The 24,100-nt window shown below is 35.4% G+C and overlaps 2 protein-coding genes across 2 annotated transcripts in view; one reads left to right on the plus strand and one right to left on the minus strand.

Annotated features, from left to right (window-relative positions):
• The window catches only part of LOC135086461 (F-actin-monooxygenase Mical-like), a 98,170-nt gene extending 79,597 nt beyond the window's left edge, over positions 1 to 18,573 (minus strand). Inside the window, exon 1 of the mRNA XM_063981186.1 lies at positions 18,384 to 18,573. Within this exon, the coding sequence (XP_063837256.1) occupies positions 18,384 to 18,392 (9 nt within the window). The 5' untranslated portion in view covers positions 18,393 to 18,573. The remainder of the gene's footprint in view (positions 1 to 18,383) is intronic.
• A 3,979-nt stretch (positions 18,574 to 22,552) lies between these two features.
• The window catches only part of LOC135086977 (uncharacterized), a 47,777-nt gene continuing 46,229 nt past the window's right edge, over positions 22,553 to 24,100 (plus strand). The window contains exon 1 of the mRNA XM_063981831.1: positions 22,553 to 22,776. Within this exon, the coding sequence (XP_063837901.1) occupies positions 22,769 to 22,776 (8 nt within the window). The 5' untranslated portion in view covers positions 22,553 to 22,768. The remainder of the gene's footprint in view (positions 22,777 to 24,100) is intronic.

The raw sequence follows: 24,100 nt of genomic DNA on the forward strand, positions 1-24,100 counted from the left end.
TGGTGTGAATCTGACGCCCTTATTCACAAAAGATGCTTGCTAAGTGAAGCAGCAAATCTCTGTGATTGATTCGTGTCACCCTGTGAGTCCACGCGCACTGTGAGACCTCATAGTAATGTTTGTGAATACAGGCATGAATCTCTCACATTTTTGGCATGAAGTTTGTGGCTGTTACAGCACAAATTAAGAACATAAAGAGATCCAAAGACGATCTCCACCGTAATCCATATTTCGGGCGAGCATTTCGCCGTAACCGCCGACTAATTATATGCATAGTAATTAATTATGCCAGTTAGACGCAGAAGGTGAAATCGTCCGCCGGCTGTAAGACACCTTGCATACTTGCTTTAAAATGCAAGTTTGTTTTAGAGTATGTACCTACTTAATTTTCCGGCTTTTCAATACGCCAATTCGCGTGGATATGGTGACTCTTAATGTTTCAAAATATTATTCTAGTAACGTCATCAGTCATTGACAATTCTTATCATATCTCATTTGCCAGGTTATCACAGTATGGTCAAATTTTTATAATATGAATCTAAGGTAACAAGAAAAGATAAGAGACAAACGATAGAACTCGTAAAATTCTGAGGTGATGTGAAGCAGCAGTAAAAAATGGTCGATGAACCGATTATTAACGCAAAACCGCAGAACAAATCGCCGACCGTTAAAATTACAATGTGTAGGGGCTCTTAACTCTTACATTTTACCCCAAGTTTTCCGTTTCAGTGACGTGTTGCGTCACGCTTACGTTACATTAAGCGGTACAACACTACGGTGGTTACGAAACTTCCTCAATTAGTTTTTTGGTGCACATCATTTGTTGAGACAATAGATTTTCTTTATCGATCACATCGCAACATGTTGCTCGATAATGTCAATATTTCCGAGCAATAAACATGTCTCGTTTTCCACGATTACTATGTACATGTAATCTCGTGATATGTAGTTGTTCATGCACATTATTATGCATGTAGCGGCTATTATCTTGATCTAAGCCGGTGATTCCCAAAGTAGTTTATATCTGTCACCGTAAAATTGTAAATTCCGTCAGATTATAATCTGACGTAGTTAAATTACGATCTAACCTAACCTAACCCACTGTTATTTTACAATCTTGACATACCCACCCCTAGGCTAGTCGATTTCGACTTCCAAAGATAATAGCGAAATAGAAAATTAGAATAACCTGTCAATTCAAAGATGGATTCATCTGTGGACCCCTTCCACCAGAAACAGTGATAGACAGTCAGAATTTCAAGCATTAAAATTCTTTTGGTACTAAAGGTAGTCTGTCATTTTCCCTTTCACTATTTATCATTTGTCCAAATCCATCAAAATAATGTATTTAGGCTTGAAAAAGATACAATCAAACAAACATTCACTTTCACATAAATGCATACATTTGCAGTTTAATTTCTCCATCAAATGGACAAAGTCCGAGAAATCACAAGATAACTCAGTGAGAGTTAAATCATCTTTCTTTATATGTAACTTGGAAAACTAGTCGATAGACTAGTTTCCTATTACAGCACTTGTCTGTCACAACTCGTTATATCTCGTGTACTAAACACCGGTGCGGGATAGTAAACACCAATCATGTTTATAAGTAGTTATTATAAATATTCCAACGATAATTTCAAAGTTTGAGTCATATGTATCATGGCTTAATTAAAGCACGTAGTCGTATACTTTCTGACAAACAATATAAAGAACATAAATCATAATTTTCTAATAGTAACCACAAATTATTACTTATTAAAAAACATGCCAGTTTTAAAACTTTAGCAAAGTATGACAATAGTGACTGAGTTTCTTGCGCTGCTTCTTCTCAGCACTGGCTCAGCAGTGGTACTGTGGTAGGGACATGTAAAAGTCCTTTTAAAGCCTACTTGCATAAATAAATTAATTTTATGAGTATAATATCCATGCAGTTGCTATTCATAGATCACAATGATAGTCCACTCAAGAAGCAATAAGCAATCAGCGTGAATTACATGTAGTGCACTGGACAATCAGTGCCTGTAACCTATGATACTTAAGAAATGAAGACCAATCAAACAATATCTAACACGTCAATTTTAATCACGCTGGAGAACTGTATGTTTATAATTTCAAATCACACGATGAAAATCATCAAAAAAGGTATACCTCCTATAAAGTGAAATCAAATGAAAGAGTGCATGTATTCAATTACCTGCATAAGTGGCACTTTTGTAAAGGCTGAACAATGGTGAATGAGTTTTTTGATGACTTTTCTATATTAGGCGATGTTGCCCCAAACAGGATTTGATAAAAAATACTGAAGTGTTTAACTTTCAGTTTCATGTAAAGTTTGACTTGAAAAAGTTTATGTTAGTTAATAAAATCTCACAGGGAAGTTCTTCAGTTATTTGTGTATGTGTATAAGACCATACTAAGAGAGGTTCCAAGATAGTAACGTTATGACCCAAAAAACTGGTCGTGCATAAAGTATTGGAGGCCAAGCTAAAGAGACCCTAGGCTAGGCAGGAACTAACTTTACGTTCAGTTTCTTTGAAGGATTCTATTTTCGTTATTGACTTTCAAAATTAACAAAAAGATCTCGTGCTTCGTATATTCGATATTCGTATACTCAAATAAGTCGTGTTTAGTGATCAAACATTAAAAAGAAGAAGTAAGTAGGTATAGAAAGAAGTTCGATGTGCACTCAACCCTGCCGCAAAGATATTGTTGTTCAAAGATCATTGGTCTTTGTCCATATTTCATTATGACAGAATAAAATTATAAAACTGGTCGTAAAACAAACAGCAGTAAACAGTAATCAACAAGAATGCAGACTGCGACAGTCTTGCATTTATTCAGTTAAATAATACTTGTCAGGGCTGTGTTGAGTGAATTGATTTATTTTCATGTATGCTTTGTGTAATAAAAAATTATTTAGAAAAGAAACCGCGCTAAGCGTGTTATAATATCGTGCGGATTTATCTCGGCGGGATTACGGGACAATATTCAAAATTGTCCCGTGTGAGTATTTCACGCATTACAATAAATACTTGTATGAAAAGGACATTTACGTGTGTCACGCATGCGTCCGTGATGAAATCAGCACGATATTAAAAACACCCCTTTTAGGACAGACAGAACCGCGTGGGCAGAAGAAAGTTATGAGCAACAAGTATCCTTTTCTAAATAAGAAAAACAGATTTCGATGTTGTTTCGATAAAGAGAGGCGAACTCTGCATAAAAGGATTTTACATTTGAGAAAATATCAAGTACAGAAAGCTACTTTTTAATCAGAGTTTATTTGCGGCAACTGAATGTATAGTTTTAAAATAAAATACAGACCAACGTGTATAGCTATTCAAGGAGTATCGTTCAATGTTGAGCAACATTCACTCCGCAACGGATGACTGGCCAACCGACGTCCATCGAGATAATAATAGATAATAGAACTATTTTATAATAAATCTTTCTATACATTCTTAATCATTGGATAAATTATTAATATGTGAAGTCTTATGTTCGGTTCGCTCACTAGCAGGTATGTCTGTTGTGAAAAGTAGAGGCAATCAAACGCATCGGCAGGTTTAAAACTGACGACGAAATTAGTCGAATTTATATTTGTCTGACGTGCTGAAGGAATCAAAGTGGATGAGAAGAGATTAGACTATGAACAAAAGACGTGTATGAGCGACTTTTCATGGTTACAATACAAACATAGTGTGGCAGAAACGATAGAAGATTCAAATACATTTATGATTTGACTGGGTTGGGACTAAGAACATCGACTGCTCAGCAGTTTTAGAATCCATACAAAATTACAGCCACAACTGACTAAAAAACACCTATGAGTATGACCTAACACACTTCAATATTTTCTAGTGAATGTAAGTACAAAATCACACTTTCTAGTTTTATTATCATTCGTTTTATTATAGACATTTTAATTTAAAACTTGTCTTACTGCATTTAGAAGTCAGAGTCAGCAAACTAAATATGGTTTCAAAGAGTTGACTCTATCTAATCATAAAACAAAAACAATAAAACGGTCGCTCTAAAACGCAGGGACCTTTACGTGTATGGTAAATAGAGATGTTTTCTGGATAAAAAGGAAAGGAAGATAAAAAGGAAGAGTTTGAATTAGCCCGTCATTAAACTTATAAAAAAATACTCGATACGTATTTTTCACTTTTTCAAACTAATGAAAATGGACAGAGATTACAGCGCGCCAAAGTTAAAACAGAGGACCATTGACGTCAAGGCGTGGTTAAAAGTGAAACATAGTGTGACGTCACGCGGAACTTCAATGCACCAAAACTTCGTAATTACTCGTTTGATTGACAAATAAAAATATACGTGTCCAATATATTTTGATAATATAATAGAAAATGAAATGAAAATAGAAATATTTATTTCCAGATCAACTAGTACAAAAACAAAAAGAAGTCCTGTGGAAGAAGGAATCACGATTTAAAGATAGTATTAGTACGGCTAAGCAGAAGTGATATCTAAGGATGCAAATGTTTCCTTAAAAAAATAATTGATGGACAGAATTATTTTAGGAAACTAACCTATTGTATTTGTTTATGTTTGTTGATTTTTATGCCGCACGCTTTGCCCATTTGGCAACGTAACTGATCGTAAGTCACTAATAAGTATTTACTTACTGTTGTTACATGAAAAACTAACTTGCAAACTTTCACATTTAATCGTTAAATACGATATAACTGCGCAACTGTGAAAACTCGATTAAATTGTTACAAACATAAGTTACACTTCGTGAGTATTAATTGTTATAATAGTTACTTTAAAAGCCAAGGTTTGGGCAATTATTTTACTTTTGCAACCTTACCTAATTAGAATAATTAGTAAATTATGTTAAATAACTAACGTAATTACTTACTTTGTGATTATAAAATGTTTGCTACCTATATTGATAGTGTTGAAGATTATGATTAATTTGAAATATAATAATAATATGTTTATTACATTTAAATATAGATGGATATAATGCGTGATATATAGCTGAAAGGTTGCGTTTCTTAAGCTTTCTTCACCCTATATGTTATGCTGTTAGTTTCAAGTCAACAATATTGATGAAAAAAAAAACGTAGCAACAAAAACTCTGATGTGCTGGTAACTGACACACAGACAACAAAAGACACTGACTATAAGAGTGAGGAATATGTTCGCAGTTTTAAAGCAAGTCTTTCTTTTCTGAAGTTTGTCCATAAAGTTAAGCGTCCACTTGTCGGTATGGTACGCAACGGACGCATCGCACGCAACGGATCGTAGTATTATTTATATAGAAACTCATATAAGTGCGTCCACCTGTCCGCATCGTACGCATCGCACATCCCATACGATCCGTTGCGTGCGATGCGTCCGTTGCGTACGATACCGACAAGTGGACGCTTAGCTTAAAGCTACACTTGTAGTACACCAGAGAGATCAAACATTCTACATGAAATTCTCAAGCAGAACTGTTGATGGCCGAATCCTAATACATTTTCTTTAATTTATCCATCAGCTCTAGTGGTGTCCACGTAATCTTCAAGGTGAGTATAGACTAAAGCATTTTCTCGAGCATTTCTATGTAATGTAACGTTCTTACGAAAATGCACCTAAGACAACAACGGCGTTTGCTTTTCAGCTCGAAATGACAACTTCTTAAAATGTCAACTTCGCTAAAAGACAACTTCTCATAATGTCTATTTCTCACAATGACAAATTCGCATTTGGTCAACTTCACACAATGACAACTCTAGAAGAACTAAAACTCTAGAAATAATGAAAATAAAATATCAACAAGTAGTTGACATTATGCGAAATAGACCAAATGCGAATTTGTCATTGTGAGAAATAGACATTATGAGAAGTTGTCTTTTAGCGAAGTTGACATTTTAAGAAGTGGACATTTTGCGCCCCGGTTGTCATTTTGAGAAGTTGTCATTCCGAGCTGAAACGGACGGACCGTTGTTTGGTTCGTGATAACGCTAGAACATAATATCATAGAGCGGCTCGTTGTTCTGTTACAAGCAAATTCTGTAGTCTACACTCACATGCCTGCCAATCGGGTTACCTACCTACACCATATCGAATTACAAATGATCGAAAATCAAAATATCGAACACGTTTCATCGAACGATCAAAATATCGAATGATCAAAATATCGAACGTTCAGAATATCGAATTTACAAATAATCAAACGACCAAAATATCGAAGGATTAGAATATAGAAAGTCGATCTTACGTTGCATAGTATAATAGGAAGATAAAGGTAAGGGTTCCTTGTTGACTATGGTACCCTAATGTGGGAAATAAAAAAAATGTGTATATGGATCTGTTTTATTTACATTAATCATATGACATTTAATTAAAACCTCTATATTGATTTTTCAATATTTTAATCATTCGATATTTTGATCGTTCGATATTTTGATCTTTCGATGAAACGTGTTCGATATTTTGATTTTCGATCATTTGCAATTCGATATAATGTAGGAAACCCCTGCCAATCGGGTACGAGCTGCAAACGAGTGTGGCACGGACCACGGCGAGATGACGGCTTCCAAGGCGGCTTTCGCCGAGGCCATTAAAGAAAATGTACTTGTAATCGCAATCACTCTCAGCTCTTTGAATTCCATACTGGTTTTAGCACCTGACTATACCGTCTTTGCTGGCTTTTGTTTTTTTTTTATTCACAACGAGGAAGCTCGTGGCCTGTATCTCACCTAGTAAGTGACGATCAGGCCGAAGGTGGAAGCGAACTTCACCCGGAATCCTCAACCACGAAGGAACTGGCTATCTTACCTCGTAACTGCCGGAACACAATAATGCTGTTAACATTGTTGTTATGGCGACAGACTTAGGTAAGACGGTGGTAGCTAGCCAGGCGAACTTAGAACAAGCCCTACCACCAACCACCAACCAAACCGAACAGAAAAATCTGCCTCCACTGAGAATCGAACCCGGGACCTCTGCGTCTGAAGCAGGTGGTCTTACCACTAGACCACAGAGGCGGTATATGATAGGTCAATGGAAATGTGAGATTTTGATTTCAGAGAATAAGAAGTTATACCTTGCAAGAATAACTTTGCCGTTTTGATTTCATGTCTTCACTTATTAGATTTTCCGTAGGTTAGTTGCCAAAGCTTAAAGGTTACTAAATCAAAATCACGTGTAAGCCACATCAGTAAAATTGGAGGAGGCCAAAGGGCTTAGGCCTAAACCAAACCCTCCAAATTGGACGTAAATACGGTCAAGCACGTTTCTTTTGAGATGCTGAACAATGCTACGGTAGTACGAGCAGAACGTTTGTCAAAGTCAAAGCTCTTATTAATATTTAGGCCATTTCCAGGGCGCTTATACAGGGTGTTAGGTAAATGGGTATATGAGCCGACACTAGCCCATGTTAACATGGTCATATAAATGGTATGGTGAAGTCAGAAATTTGATATCATCATTTTAATTTTTTTAATTTTCATACAAAATAAATTTTATAAAATCCGATTTGCATGAAAATTTAAATAATTAAAATGAAGATATCAATTTTCTGACTTCACCATACCATTTATATGACCATGTTAACATGGGCTAGTGTCGGCTCATATACCCATTTACCTAACAACCTGTATACGTCCCAAATATAGCTTGCCCTACCACCACTTCGGGACAACATATGGACTGGTGCTGAGATGTGTGTCTGCGTCTAACTACAACGTAGTTTGTATAAGCACAGACTTTTAGTTCGTCGATAGTTATGCCCGATTCTAATTTGTATGAAGAATCGGCCGATACCAAATCGGTGTAATGTGCGCACTTTCATACATCTCCATACTGATTTTTTAATTTTTTACCGATAAATACATTTTTTATTTATTTATTTATTTGATTAACAGCCCGACCCAACTATCGGCCAACTAAAAATTGGTGGTCTGCGCCTAGGCTAAACCTAAAGACGAGTGACTAATGCCGTTTCCACCATCAATTCCGTATTTTTAAGTGACCCCTATGGTGACAAATAACAGGAATTTTGTTGACATAGGGGTCACTTAAAAATTAATGATTGATGGTGAAAACGGGCATCAGTCCAATTGACAACCCTACGACACCGGCATTGCCTGTCAACGTAAATAAGGAAAAGTATGCTATAATAATTAACATTAAAATATAACCGTAAGATAGCAAAGGTCAGTACCTACACGCGAGGAATCGCCAGTAGATAACGTAAAATAACAAGACCTACTTTGTCTGTTTCTGTTATTACAAATGTTTGTTTGTTCACATATAACATGAATCTAGTCTGCACTAATATTAAAGGTTTTTTTGTTGGTTTGTATTGAATAGGCTCCGAAAGTACTGGACCGATTTGAATTGTTTCACAAATACAATCCTACAATGTTTCTTTTAGGCGGTACGAAGTTTCAATTAAATTAGCTGAAAAATCGCTTAATGTATAATTCCCTGTTTTTAAAGAAAATACATTCTCTTCCATTATTTCTTTTAAAGTAATAGAGGCGTAAGTATAGGAGTTCGGAGCACGTAACGATCTACACAGGGACTAAATTACCGCAATTTTATTCTCATCGACATACGTGGTTATAAACGCATTACTCGTATATGTGTGAAATAGTCGCAACAAGGCTACGTCAGGTTAATCAGTGGGACTACGATATTGTATTTTCGGATCTATCCGCCTCTTTCACACACCCTGAGATGGTTGATGATGTGAGCGAGAACGATAAATAGTCGATAATACGGACAGCACGGAATAGGCCTCCTGATCATTCTTTTGTTTGTAAATATAGGAGAATAACTGGCCAGTGGTGTAGTCAATGGATTTACTAACATCTACGAGAAGAGATTTATCTCTTGGGCACAATTTGCTTAGAAAAAAATACTTTAGCTGTAAGGGCTATATTTCACCGGGACACCATGGCGGCGCAACCAGTCGCCGGCTAACAACAAAATATAGAGCTTTGCGCAACCAAACGGACACCAGGTGAGTAACTCTCTATAGAGCTGTATACATTTTGTTGGTAACCGGCGACTGGTTGCGCCGCCATGGTGTCCCGGTGAAATATAGCCCTTAGGGTAGGAAAGGCAAAGCGTAAAGCTTTGTGGAGTACATTATATTGTGTCATATACATTATACAGGGTGTGGCGTAAATAATAATAATAATAATAATAAAGTGGTCCAAAGCATAGGAGTCGATACACTGTAGTACACTGAGGTACCACATACCAGTAAATACAAATACAATGTAAATTCTATTTAAAAACACTTAAGGGACTGAGCATTTTTTGATGTTATGAAGAATTGAAGTTAAATAGAGACACTTTAGAGCGGATAGAAAAGGTAAACCAACCAAAGTCAAGAAATTTCGACGTTTTAAGGAGTTTGTCGTTAAATCGAGTGACGTTATAAAGACTTTACTTGCTGCTGAGTTTATCTTGGAAATTCGACATAAAACTGGCGTAGAGAAAATCACGATACAAAACAACTACTTCGATAGAGATACGTTTATGAGCGTGGCTTTAGAAATTATTTATTTAGTTGAGACAACACTTCCCAAACCTCCGCTAGCTGAACTCTTACGTCTTCAACGTGGCCCAATTTGCGTCGGCGCACAGTACAGAACGATACCAGTAGTATCACTACTATATTTATAGAGTAAATTGTTATTATTTTCTCGCAAAATAGAACCTATTCCGAGCACATAAGATGCCATAATATTCACATTGATATGCCGTTGTAACGTACATATTTAGTTTTAAATGATAGCCAAAAGTTAAGTTGATTGACATAATACGATTAGATCATACGACTGATGGTTTAGTTAACTTCGTAAAATAATTTGTAAAGTTAGGTCTATCTAATTATTTGTTGCTAGTTACTCTCAAAACTTCTTATATTTCCTACGCCAGAATGGGTTAAATAAATCACATTATAGAAGTCAAGAGAAAGAGTAAAATGCATTTTTTCACCGATGGAATGTTACCTAACTAAGACTGTATGCACTATTAAATAATTAAACGATTAAATTTTAAATACGCACCTCCCGCGACAATAATTTTCTTCTGACACAATCATGGTGCCCCACCAATATTGGTGTTATTTGAAAGCCCAAATAAATAAACTTAAAGAAAAACACATTAAATTTTTTTATGAACAATTAATAGGTACCATACAAGTGACTTGAAAAAAGCCTCACTTGGGGCTCACCTCTGGGACCAATTTGACCAATTTTTATGGTTATAAAACCAAATAAGGATCTCACGTGTCCTTTTTAACAAATGGATAGCGATTAATCCCAATTTAACAGTTTTATAACCATGAAAGTTGTATCAAGCGTAACTACCTGTCGCTTCGAGACACTGGATCCATCTAAAGACACATTTTTGGGGTAAAATCCTTTCCTTTAATGGTTTAGAACTAGACTTTCAAATGGTACCAATATTGGTGGGAACAGTGGGAAGTGAGAATGCACACGTGTGAAAGTGCTTGTCGCAGGAGGTGCGATTTATTTGACGCCGTGTGTATGTATACCGTGTAAGCAAGCATACTACATTCCACGTGCGTTGTGCGTAGGCGGCCTGGATCGCGCGCCAGCCCGGTTGCACTACAATGCGTTGCCCCGTGTGTCACTTTTAATTCGAGATGGCTGATTTAGAACCGATGTGCGCTCGCCGATCGGTTCAAGGACGACTGCTAAGAATTCGGTTGAAGATTATAAATTCTTTTTTTTTTCTGGAACTTACTGGCACTTACTATAAAGAGTCCACCTCTATCTAGAGGTATATGATAATGTTTCATGATAACGTAATAAGAAAAAAAATCACACTATTGGGTAAATGAACTTGATTGGCCCACAATGAAACATAACGAAAGTGAACAAGACGAAGATTGTCGAAAGATCACCGGGCTCAATTCTAATCGGGACACCGTATAGTGATGTACCAACACTGATGTTCAGTGAGAAACTAAAAGGTGCGCACTTTTAGAAATTCGATTCTGGACAAATCTATGTGACTGAATCATATCATACTTAATGAGCAATCTTAATTTAATAATAATTTAAAAACCGATAAATCCATGTTATAAAAATACTGATATAAATAAACTAGCTGAATAAACAATAACTATCATACAATGTTAAATTACAGTGTCTAGAAGATTAACTTTCTACCGATTAATGTTTTATGCGCAGTATTTTACCGGATACGAAGAAAATGTAAACATAGATTTTACTTTCTAGAATCTTATTTGAGATCTAATTTCAGCGCTGGTGTCTATTTTTAAAGAGTCAAAGAACCTGTGCGCGAATGTGTATCCTATTCCTACATCTTTCGCCTGCACACAGATAGACAATTTTTTTCCATTGTACACAATAAAAGTAACTTTCACAACCGAATTAAATTACATTTCAATCTTTCCATCTTGGGAATTTTTACCCTACTGCGTGACGCAAAGGCGGGTTATGTGTTTATTACCTATCTTGTCGATTAACGTCAAACGATTTATGGAAACGAATCCTTCGGCAAAATGTATCATAAGAAATCGCAACCACTTTTTAAAGTGTAACGTGATGTGCTGTCAACGCGCTCAATCATTGCTACGAGTATCACGTTACTGGGTATATTTAACTACCTGTACGCATTTTAAGGAAGTCGTAAGAAATAAAATATTGTGTTTCAGTTAGACAGTTGGAAGCTACTGACTTACTGTGGTCCATTTGTATAAAAATAGGTAAGTTTGAACATTGGACACTTTTAATAATCAATTAACAGAAATCATAATTGTTTAGGATGATGAAACTATTACTATAAAATTCATAAATAAAATTCATAAAATTCATTTATTTTTGCAAATAGGCTTTAAAAAAGCGCTTTTACACGTCCCAATATTAACCCTACCACTGCTTCGGGACAATAAATGGGCCAGTGCTGAGAAGAAGCAGCGCAAGAAACTCAGTCACTATTGTCAGCCTCCTTTTCAAGGTTTTACAGTCTTTAAAATATACAAATTATAGTCATAAGTATTAATGCGAGCTAGGTAGTTAAACATTCCAAACATTTTTATCCTTTATATAATCATCAACTTTATAGTAGCCCTTTTTCATTAAGGTGCTTTTGATATGTGCTTTAAATTTATGAATGGGCAATTCTACAACAGTTTGTGGTAATTTATTGAAAAGTTTAATACATTTCCCCATAAATGAATTACCAATCTTGTGCAGTCTGAAATTTGGAACGGCAAGTTTATTTTTGTTTCTTGTATTGAACTTGTGTAAATCACTCTTTCTAGTAAATTGCTCTATATTTTTGCGAACATATAAAAGGTTTTCATAAATGAACTGTGAAGCTACTGTCAGTATATTAATCTCCTTAAAGAATTCTCTCAAGGAAAATCGGGGTCCAAGGTTATAAATGGCCCGCACTGCTCTCTTCTGCAGAACGAACACAGTTTCAATGTCCGCAGCTGAGCCCCACAACAATATGCCGTATGACATTATACTATGAAAATAGCTAAAATAAACTAGCCTTGCCGTTTCAATGTCAGTTAATTGCCTTATCTTTCTCACTGCAAAAGCAGCTGAACTGAGCCTTGCTGACAAGGTTTCAATATGAGGACCCCACTGAAGTTTAGAGTCTAAAGTGATTCCCAAGAATGTTGTGGAACTTATGCTATTTAATGGTTCATTCTTCACCATCAATTGTGTGGGAACCTGCCTCACATTAGGTAAGGTAAATTTAATGCACTTAGTTTTGTTTGCATTTAACAATAAGTTGTTAACAGTAAACCAATGCAAAACCTGTGAGAGTGTGTCATTTATATCATCAAGGTTTACTTTACCTCTATCAACTTTGAAAATGAGAGATTTGTCATCAGCAAATAACACAATATCACATAGATCTTTTACAAAGTAGGGAAGGTCATTAATATAAATAAGAAATAGCAAAGGTCCCAATATCGATCCCTGTGGCACACCCATGGTAAGAGGTGCTCCAGAAGACTCAGTTCCATTAATAAAAACTTTTTGCTTTCTGCCTGTGAGATACGAGTTCAACAGATCAAGTGCCTCATCCGAAACACCATAATGTCGCAATTTTTTTAGTAAGGTTTGGTGGTCTACACAATCAAACGCTTTTGAAAGGTCACAAAAAATACCAACAGCGTCTTTTTTACTCTCCCAAGCATCAAAGACGTGTTTCAGTAGTGCTACTCCAGCGTCAGTAGTACTTCTACCTTTGGTAAAACCAAATTGTTTGTTGTGAAGTAATTTGTTGAAAATAAAATGAGAAAGAAGTTGATGAAATATAATTTTCTCAAAAATTTTGCTAAGTACTGGTAAAATAGAAATCGGCCGAAAATTAGAGGGGTCACATTTATCACCAGCCTTAAACAATGGGATTATTTTACTTAATTTCATTAAACTAGGAAAGCAACCTTGATTAATGCATGTGTTAAAAATGAATGCAAGGTGAGGAGCTATGGTGTCAATAATTGTCCCAATAATACTGACAGAGATTCCCTAAAGGTCCTCGGTTTTTTTCATATTCAATTCTCTGAAGGTTTTAATTACTGTATTACAATCTATATGCCTGAACTGGAGTAGAGACTGGCACTCGGTGACATTAGATTTTAAGAGAGACTCTGCAAGAATTGGCGATGAATTCAATGCTTTAGTTGTTTCGGACGCAATGTTTGAGAAGAATGTCTCAAATGTGGTTGCAACATCTGTATCTGAATTTATAACTTCATTCCCGACTTTCAGTGAGAAGGTGTTATCCTTCGATTTATTTTTACATGTTTGTTTATTTATTATGTTCCACGTAGCCTTAGCTTTATTATTAGAATTTAAAATCATGTCTCGAAGATGATTCGATTTAGCAGCCACACAAACCTTTTTAAATATTTTCGAGTAATTTTTTACGTATTCTATAACATTCGGATCTTGCGTATCAGCTTTAAGTCTATATGTCACCGTAAAATTGTGAATTCCGTCAGATTATAATCTGACGTAGTTAAATTACAATCTAACCTAACCTAACCCACTGTTAGTTTACAATCTAACGCGTTATATTATAAACTGACAGAGTTCACAATTTCACGTTGACATATATAATGCATACATTTTATTTCTACTCTTGTGAATGCCGGTTGTAGCCCAGTCGTCAAATTTACATTTTATCGAATTTATTCGGATCTTTTTCTGTGGGAATGTGGTTTTGAACTCATCACTCACTACACTGAATAGATCCTCATACATTCGATCAACATTATTGTCATTTATTATAAGTTTATCAATACTATCACAAATGTTTTTCTTGAATTTGTCAATTCGATTAGTTGTTATTGGCCTACAAACAACATCCACTGTACTAGGGACATGATGGTGTTCAAATGTGGCCAATTGTCCACTATGATCTGAACTAAGGCAATTAATTATTGATTTACTTTGAATATTACAGTTACAAAAAATATTATCTAAGCAAGTAGCTGATGTTGGAGTGATTCTAGTAGGCTCATTGAAGAGGTTTAATAAGTTAAAAGATTTAAACAGGTTTAAGAATCTTATTTTATATTGAGTATTATCTAATAAATCTATATTAAAATCTCCACATACAACCACTTTCTTATTTGATTTAAATACCTTTTTTAAGACTTCCTCCATAGTGGATTCGAATAATTGGTAATTTGCAGATGGGGGCTTGTACACACTTATAATTATATACTGCTCTAGCTCTGCACACGCAAGCTCAATAGTTCGTTCGACTGAGAGTGAAACAATATCTTTCCTTTCTTTGCATTTAAATTGGTTATTTAATAGTATGAGTGACCCCCCTCTAATAGCCGACTCCCTGGTGAACGAACTACTACTTTATAATTACCTATACAGTGTGAGTCACGTTAAAGTGTACATATGAAAATAAATAAAACTAGACCTATTTTTATCGACAAAAAAGAGGTCAAAAAATTTTTGAGATTTTTTTATTTTTTTTTATAGAATTTCTTTTCTTCCAATTACTTATTGTAAAGAAAACGTAATAACTTTTAAACTAAGCGGTATATTCTGATAAAATAAAAACAGTAATAATGATAAATAACAGGCGATACTAAAAAAATACATAAAATACACAAAAAAGGCCAACAAATAATAAAAAATGATACTTTTTGAAAAAAAATTGCTTTTAAATTCGTGTTTTTTTGGTTATTTGATAAATTTCTCCAAAAAATGACCCTATAACCGGTGGTTTTGATTACTTTGTATTATTCTCTATCGTATTACCTTCGTAAAACCAAAAATCGCATGTCTCTATCCCTATCAAAACGTTTGCAATGACTGATTGAACTAAGCCTCTCCGGGCGCGCCATTCAACGCTTCGTTAACAACGAAACTGAAAATGTCTCTAGATTTGTAATTTTGATAAAGACCAGTTAGATTTCAAATAAAAACAAAAGATTTCGAAGTAAAATAAGCATTTTAACTAAAATTAAAATTGTCTCTACCTGTAGCGGAGAATAATGTTGTGGCAGGCCTTTGTTCAAACGATCATAGCAAATATTGTGATAGGGATAGAGACATGCGATTTTTGGTTTTACAAAGATAATACGATAGAGAATAATACAAAGTAATAAAAACCACCTGTTATAGGGGCATTTTTTGGAGGAATTTATCAAATAACCAAAAAAACACGAATTTAAAAGCAGTTTTTTTTTCAAAAAGTATCATTTTTTATTATTTGTTGGCCTTTTTTGTGTATTTTATGTATTTTTTAGTACTGCCTGTTATTTAGCATTATTACTGTTTTTATTTTATCAGGATATACCGCTTAGTTTAAAAGTTATTACGTTTTCTTTACAATAAGTAATTGGAAGAAAAAAAATTCTATAAATTTTTTTTAAAAAAATCTCATAAAATTTTTGACCTCTTTTTTGTCGATAAAAATAGGTCTAGTTTCATCTATTTTCATATGTACACTTTAACGTGACTCACACTGTATAAAACATTAATTCATATTTTTTAAGCCAATGTTCTGTTATGCATAATATGTGAACATTGTACTTTTTTAAAAACAATTCTAATTCTAATTCTTTGCCAGCCAGGCCTTGTAAATTTTGATGAACAATATTAAAACCTTTTAAAGACCTGTCTGTTGTCGTCCCTCTCAGTTTAAATCAGAGGTCGTCACAGAAATATTAGTATTTCTACTAATAATATCAAAATGTTTAACAAGTTTTGTGTTAATAACACAGTTAATATTATATGCTAACAAAGTAGCAAGTTTTAATTTCATGCTTTGGGGCAGGTGTAAAGAGCTGCCTGTCATTAAGAACTTATTATTAATAAATTTATTAGTGTCGAAAAAGACAAACTTGTCGCTATGACGAACAGTCAAATTATATAATAAAGTATTCAGTAAGTGAATACTTTTGTTATTATCTGAGGAGCCATTTTGACAGTATGGCAGGAATACTATAATATCTGTTATTGATCATCACCATTACAGGATTACTTAGTCATCACTACACTGTGTACTTAAATAAGTACTTAGTTATAAAACTAATTATGTAGTTACTATTTAGGTGTGTCCAGTGTCAGTTAAATTTAACAAAGGCTGCATGCACCACACATTGTATAAATACAATATTATGTAGTTACGAATAATAACAATAAGAAAATAAAACTATTATTATAAAATTAGAGCACATCAAGCAACTGGTGAGATTTAGGAAACGATAATAAATATAAAACATCTGTTTTGCAGCACAGATGTTTGTAGACCATTGTATAAATATAACAAGGGGATTGACCTCCGACAGAACACTTCAAAGAACTGTGTTATGATTGGCATTTAACAAATTAAAATTAATCATTAATAAAGATATTACATTGCTAATAAAAAATAAGTAAACAACAAACAATTTGTCATTTCTTTTTTAATAATACTAGCTTGAGGAAGTTGTTAAAAGTAGAAAATCAATTAAAAGTAAATAACAAATAGAAAATGAAAATATAAAAATAATTAACTGACCTTTTGGTTGTTATAACTTCAAAATCCAATTGTAAAAAGTCACATAGACTGCACTTTTGTTCATGTCATCATGACAAAACACACAGTTTCACTAAATACAAAACATCACCGTGTAAATAAGTTGTAATGAGTGTTGTGTCCGAAATATATGTGTGAGTAACCTGACTTCACAGTAACACTTGGCAGTGTGCCCAATATACCTGATGCACATAAGTAGGTTAGAACACTAGTGGCAAACGGAGTACCGAATAATACTAGATCTCTTACAATATTGGAATGTGATCCAAAATTTCATCAGTATGTGGGGGTAGGCGGTGGGAAGGGATTGCATATATGCAGATGACATTCAACTATTACGAAAAGTATTTGTTTATTATTTAAAGTAAGTAGGTTTATTAAAAATATTATTTCTAATGGAGCTAATGGTGTATTATTTTGAGTTCTAAGATAATGTTACACACAATATAAAATTACTTTGGCACAATAAAGTTGCGTGTTTGAGTAGAACAGATGTCTACTGGGACTGTTTGGAATGCCATCAATAGAGGACTGTATTAGCCAAGATTTTAATTGTAGTTTATACACACTAGGAGCACTGGTGTTTAGTGTGCAACTTGCATAATACACTTTACAACACAGATAAAACAAAGATGTTAATATTAAGATCACTTTGGAAACACTAAAGTTCACTAAACAATGACTAATGCACTGGTTCACACAGACTCAGGAACTGTAAACAAACTGTACCCAACATCTGAGTAAGCATCTTGAAAACTGCAATTTTGTGCAAATGCAAACAAAGCAGGGTCAAGCAGTTGTCAATTGTGTATTAATTGCTTATGAATGAAACATAAAGAGTTGAGTTACATTTTTAAAATTAAAATAAGTTCAAGAACAATACAACTACTCCAATCCAACATCAGATCATAAGGTGCAATATTGTGTGAAAAGAAGTTTTATGAATATAAAACCTCTATTTTTATAGTAAATTTATCTGCTTCCTAAGGCGATTCATGTGGAGCTAAATGGTTAATTTAACATCTCACTTGGTTAATGAATGAGCTCTGAATGTTTACTGCCGATACGAGAATAACAACATCCTACACGTTCTACCAAGCGATTATTGCAGGCTAGCCGTCGCTTTACGTATCAACACAAAGACCCTAAGATACCACACCTTCTACTTAGTTTAAACTTTAGTAGAGCGTGCTCGTTTGCATTACTAGCTAAATTCGTATTCGGCACGAGCGGAAAACCATAGAAAAGTGTTACACATAGGTGAATGATAGCTCACTGTGTAGGTAATTTTAGAAAAAATATTCACAACACTACTTTGACAAGCGCCGTTTACCACTTACCACCCACATCAGTACATAGCACCCGTGTAAATTACGTCCGCGGATCAACGATTAATGATGCAAAATGAATTTATGTAAATCTCTTTTGATAATTTTGATTGTACGTTCACAGAAAGTAATTTAGTTATGAACGAAACGTAAGTGAAGTCGTGTCCGTAAGCTCTTTCTGTAATGACTTTTAACGCCAGTGTACCAAAATGTACATTTAATAATCACACTTTATATGTAATACAAAAAAGTTTAATACTAATATTTACTGACCTGTATTTCACTAGAAACTTATAAAACACTCCCCTTCTAACGCGACCATTGCTAAATTGCCAGAGAATCATAGACTTTTTATTTTTTTTGGTTCGACTTCTTTTTTTGCAGGAAAACGCAGAGACATTATGCCATACAGCCAAGTCTTACTTATTTACAGTTTTTTTATAACTTGTTTTTTAAACTTAAATTAATGAACAGTGCGACACAAAAGAGTAAAAATTGATTAATTCAGTACCTACAAATCATAAAGTTAGTATATTAGAGGTGTGGTGCTGTGTGGTGTACCAGAATCTCATGGTAAATGTGGAAATTAAAATTTGTTGTGTGCAATACAAGAGTAATGGCAATACTGGGGAAAATGGATTAAACAGTCTTGATACTGTTTAATTTTTATTTTTATGATTTTATAGCCCGACCAGGAACATAAAAACCCTCGCCATGTTGCGGAAAACTAATGGTACTAATTTCTTTTAATGGCAACAGTATAGTTCCAAAGTACTGAACTGTCCTATGCATGACATTGACAGTGGGGCGCCACCGTCAATACCGGATCGCTGGTTCCGATTTTTGCCATGTTGGAAACCATATAGTTGAACGATGGTGGCGCCCCCCTGTCATTGAGTTTGGTGGGACAGTTCAGCGTGGGTCATCTATAACTGAAAACTTCATTGACATGTCACCTTGCATGTCAGTCTAAATATTGCTGTCAAAGTGTAAACAAACTTTATTTTAAATGCGCGCAATTGATTTTGTTAATTAAATTGCTAAAATCTTTTTATAGTCGTGAAAGAAAAGTGGTTCACAATGTGTTAAAGTATTTGTCGAAGAGAAATACTAAGGGTTCGGACAATATCTTCATTGAATAATTTTTTCTGACAAGGGTGTCAAATTGACTGACATGTTTATCGTATAGTACAGTCCACTATGAAAATTAGCTGTTGTTTGTTTCAACTACCTATTTTAAAGTTTTTTGTCACTTTGTGTTTAATTTTATGGAATTGGGAAAGAAGTACCGAGTTTTAAGCGTTCATGAGCAGACATTGCAGTTGAAAATTCAAGTTCTGAATTTGATTATTGATGAATAATAAAATAAATCATTTTATTTATTTAAACCAGGTTACCTATAATAATATTTTTTCGTTAATTTATCAAAATATCAAATTAGCCCGTAATCCTGAATCCTGATACATAAAGTTAGCCTATTAATTTAACACAGGTACGACTGTACTCAGTGTTGCACTATCAAATGCAATTGACGCGCCTCTATGCCAGGGTTTTTATGTTCCTGGTCAGGCTATAATATTGTTGAACATGAAGTACGAATATAAGTAATAATGTTGTTATACAGGGTGGAATTTTGTAATGCTACCTGGAGGGAAAGTACCCTTAATACTGTAGATAGAAAATGTTACTCAAAGAAAACATTGCTTTATTTTTTTAAAGAAAGAGAACTGCATTCTAAAATGTCTTGAAAAATAAGTAAATCGTATATTACTTTATGTAACACATTTTATTAGATAATATCATACTTATTACTTCATTCAGAACTAGAAAAATATTCTAAGAACTCCTCTTGCATTTTTTGTTCTTCAACAAATGATCAAGATAAAGAGGTATTTAATAAAATCACACTTCATTTATTCAATCTTGCTTGATGAAATCGCTTTCAATTTTCTTTACATGGTCATAACACTTTGCCATTCCGCTGCACCAATTTGTGAGATACATCTGAAAACCCCGATATATAGTCTAATAAATAATAATAATAATAAGACTTTGCTGGGACTGGCGTTCTACCTCAGGACTACATGGCTTGTGTCACGGAACGCATTGACTACCTAAAGCAAAAAGTTTATGCGTGGGAAAACCGTATTCGTCGCTACAAAGAACGCGTGAACAGATACTGGTAAAATCGTGTCTTTCAAAGTGACCAGAGGAAAGTATACCGGAGATGGGAGGGAGCTGATCAACAGTTCTTCCTAGCACTGAATCCTCTTAGCACTTTGTTAAAGGATTCAGGGCTTGGATATCAGCTTCCTAGAAGGGGTAAGGTCATTAGTCACCTGCTGTACATGGATGACCTCAAGTTGTTCGCACCAAAACGCCAAGACGTGGTGAAGTTGCTAAAAACCACACAGGTATTTAGCAACACCATCAGGATGGAGTTTGGTGTAGACAAGTGTGCGGTCTTACATGCGGAACAGGGGAGAGTTGTGAATTTACAACTCTCTGAGACAATGACACTCAAATCTCTCTCCGAAACTGATACCTATAAGTATCTTGGTATGTCAGAATCGTTAGGTATATCGGTAGAAGACATAAAAAAATCGGTAAAAGAACGCTTTTGTAGCCGACTGACAAAAGTTCTTAATCGTCTTTTATCTGGCGGCAACAAAGTAAGAGCTTTCAACGGTTGGATGATGCCTCTACTCTATTGATATACTCCTTCGGCATACTAAGATGGACTCAGACTGAACTTGACGCCCTGGATAGGAAGGTACGTCAGCAGCTCACACAACATCGCATGGTAAATCCGCGTTCATCTGTGATGAGACTACATTAATTCACGGACGTGGGGAGGTCGAGGCTTTTTAAATGCCAAGAACCTCAACAACCGTGAAGTGTGTTTTGGGGATTATTTCCTTGCCAATGAGTGCGGAATGCATCGCGATGTTGTGGGAGTTGACAAAGGCCTCACGCCGCTCTCCTTGGCGAACGAGAACTGGCGCAAGCCAAAGGTGCTGAGCGTCGCGGATCGGAAGGACGTATGGAAAAGCAAGGAGCTGCACGGGAGGTGCTATCGGGCCCTTACAGGTCCTGATGTGGGCCTCCTCGCCTCGGTGAACTGGCTACGCTTCGGTGACCTCTTTGGGGAAACCGAGGGTTTTGCTTGTGCAATTGCTGACGAGGTCATGATGACGAACAATTACCGAAAATATATCCTGAAGGACGGTACGGCGGTCGACATTTGTCGACTCAGGCATATAATTTCTGGTTGTTCGCATCTTGCTAATGGTGAGTATTTGCACAGGCATAACCTAGTAGCCAGAATCATCCATCAGCAACTTGCTCTTCAGTACGGCCTTCTTGAATCTGAGACGCCTTATTACCGATACCAGCCGGTGCCAGTTCTCGAAAATGGTCATGCATTGCTCTATTGGGATCGTTATATCATCACAGATAGGACTATTGTCTGTAATAAGCCTGTATATTGTGGTGGTTGACCGATCCCAACGTCGGGCAGTGCTCGTTGACATTACCATCCCGCATGACGAAAACCTCGTGAAGGCCGAGAAGAAAAAGCAAAGCAAATACCTTGACTTGGCCCACGAGGTGACCGCCATGTGGGATGTTGACTCGACGATCATTGTCCCGATAGTTGTCTCGGCAAACGGGCTAATAGCGAAGAGCTTCGACCAACATCTAAAGAAGCTCTCGCTGGATGGTTGGCTCAAGGGTCAGATACAAAAGGCGATGATTCTCAGCACGGCACGCATTGTCCGGAGGTTCCTCAGCCTGTGACCCTGACCACCGGTAGTTTGGACCCTGCTCCACTGCCAGCGGATAAACAACTTTACAGTCCTTTTTCTATAACCCAGAATAACCTAAAGGCTATAATTTATGATGATCTGTGACAAACTAATTTTCGCGCCGGTGAAGCCGCGGGTAAAAGCTAGTATTTTATATTTGTGTTAATTATTATTATGCTACTTTTTAGCTCAAAACATTAGGTGAATTTTAGGCTACTTGTCAGAAAAAAAAATATTAGGCGTTTTATGCTACTCGGTAGGAAAAAATAGGCGAATTGAGTTAGCTGATATCTGGCAACCCTGGGTAGTAGTACGATGCGAGTCGACGGCTGCTGCGTGCTTGAGTTCGAGTCGGGCTCGGGAATTTAATAAATAATGAAATAAATAGTTCGTGCTGTACGTAAAAGTAGATTATATTCTATTTGTTTAGTGTTAATTTTAATTTTGTTATGAATTAAAAACAGTAGAAAGATGTGTGTCTGCGAATTTGATGGACATAAAACTGGTTTCGGAAGCGCGTGCCGCCCGTTCCATGCGTCCCGGACATGAAGATTTATTTTCTTGAGATTTTTCACCGATTAGACCCCAAAGATGAAGCTGTAAGTATTCTTTGTTATTTTGTCAACATTTTGATTGATACTGCTCTTCCAATTTGGAAATGTCTTTGCCAGGTCGAAAGCCATTTTGTGTAATTGTTTCCTACCTACCCACTGTTCCTTGCAAAATGCAAATGCGAGTAATTACGCTTTGATTTTGAAGTGCTGCAAATGCAACGTAGTATAACTGCAATACCTCTCTAGTCCTAAAATAATGCTGAGTACACAATAAAAATATTGGCACGAAGTTTGGTGAAAAATCAATAGTTATGTCTGATACATACCTATCTATGTATAATCCAACTCATACCCTCTTTTCTGATATCCTATAAACATATTTAGATTGTCAAACTGATAACTGTCTTCTGATTGGTCGTCAAAAGGGGTACAGTATATGAGGGAGATAAAATCAATAATGTGATACATTAGGGGTTCCTGCGTAGAGGTAAATTATTTGCAAGCAAATTGGGAAGCTCTATGGAGGCACTACCTGTGAAAACATTTTTATCACATGTAAGTCATAAAACATGCCATGGCCAATATAGCTTTTGCCTTGTTTTGGCAGGGCAGGGTATGTGTATTCAAATTGGAATAGGATTTATGTGATTTTGCCAAATTATGTACCTTTGAGATAGCCATTGAGTTAGACATTAGGAGCCATTTTGATTTGAGACAGAATTGGTGAAGAAGAAACCTATCTGGTAATAATTTTCAGTTATTGCTATTTTATTTGTTTGTTTTCATTAAATGTTTGCCAAGGCAAAGTCACTTCTCAATACAGGTGGCATCTATTGTTGTTTTGGCAAAGTTTATGTATCTTTTAGCTGTATGTTTTTCAAAAGTGTTGAAATACTGTAAGCTACCTTATGAAAAAAAAGTGAAAATTTTTGTTTGAGTGATGATTAGAAGTTGTTTCCACATCAGCCAGATAGTTTTGACAGTTCCATTCCAACTCCTTGCCAGACAATTTTTTTAGGGTAACTCCCAAAGCCACAATGACCTGAACTTCATAATTCACCAACATTCCAACCTTTAATAGGAGCATACGCTGACAAACTAAGCTTTTAAAATGACGTAGGTCTGACGTTCACTAGCTCTTCGTCTATCAGTGTCTTAGATCAGTGTAAGTGTAATGCGCTGTCCACTGTATTTAAATCAATCAACTTGCCTATCTCATGACTATGAAATGCAACAGTCGTTTTAAATTTGAATAGAATAATATTTTAGTAAGTAAGTTTGAATATTTGTATTGATTTGATTTAAATTTTATTCTGCATTTGGCTTCCATTGACATTTGTCATTATGTAAATTTAGTATTGAATGAATG

This window comes from Ostrinia nubilalis, chromosome Z (assembly GCF_963855985.1).
Source record: "Ostrinia nubilalis chromosome Z, ilOstNubi1.1, whole genome shotgun sequence".
Lineage (NCBI taxonomy): Eukaryota > Metazoa > Arthropoda > Insecta > Lepidoptera > Crambidae > Ostrinia > Ostrinia nubilalis.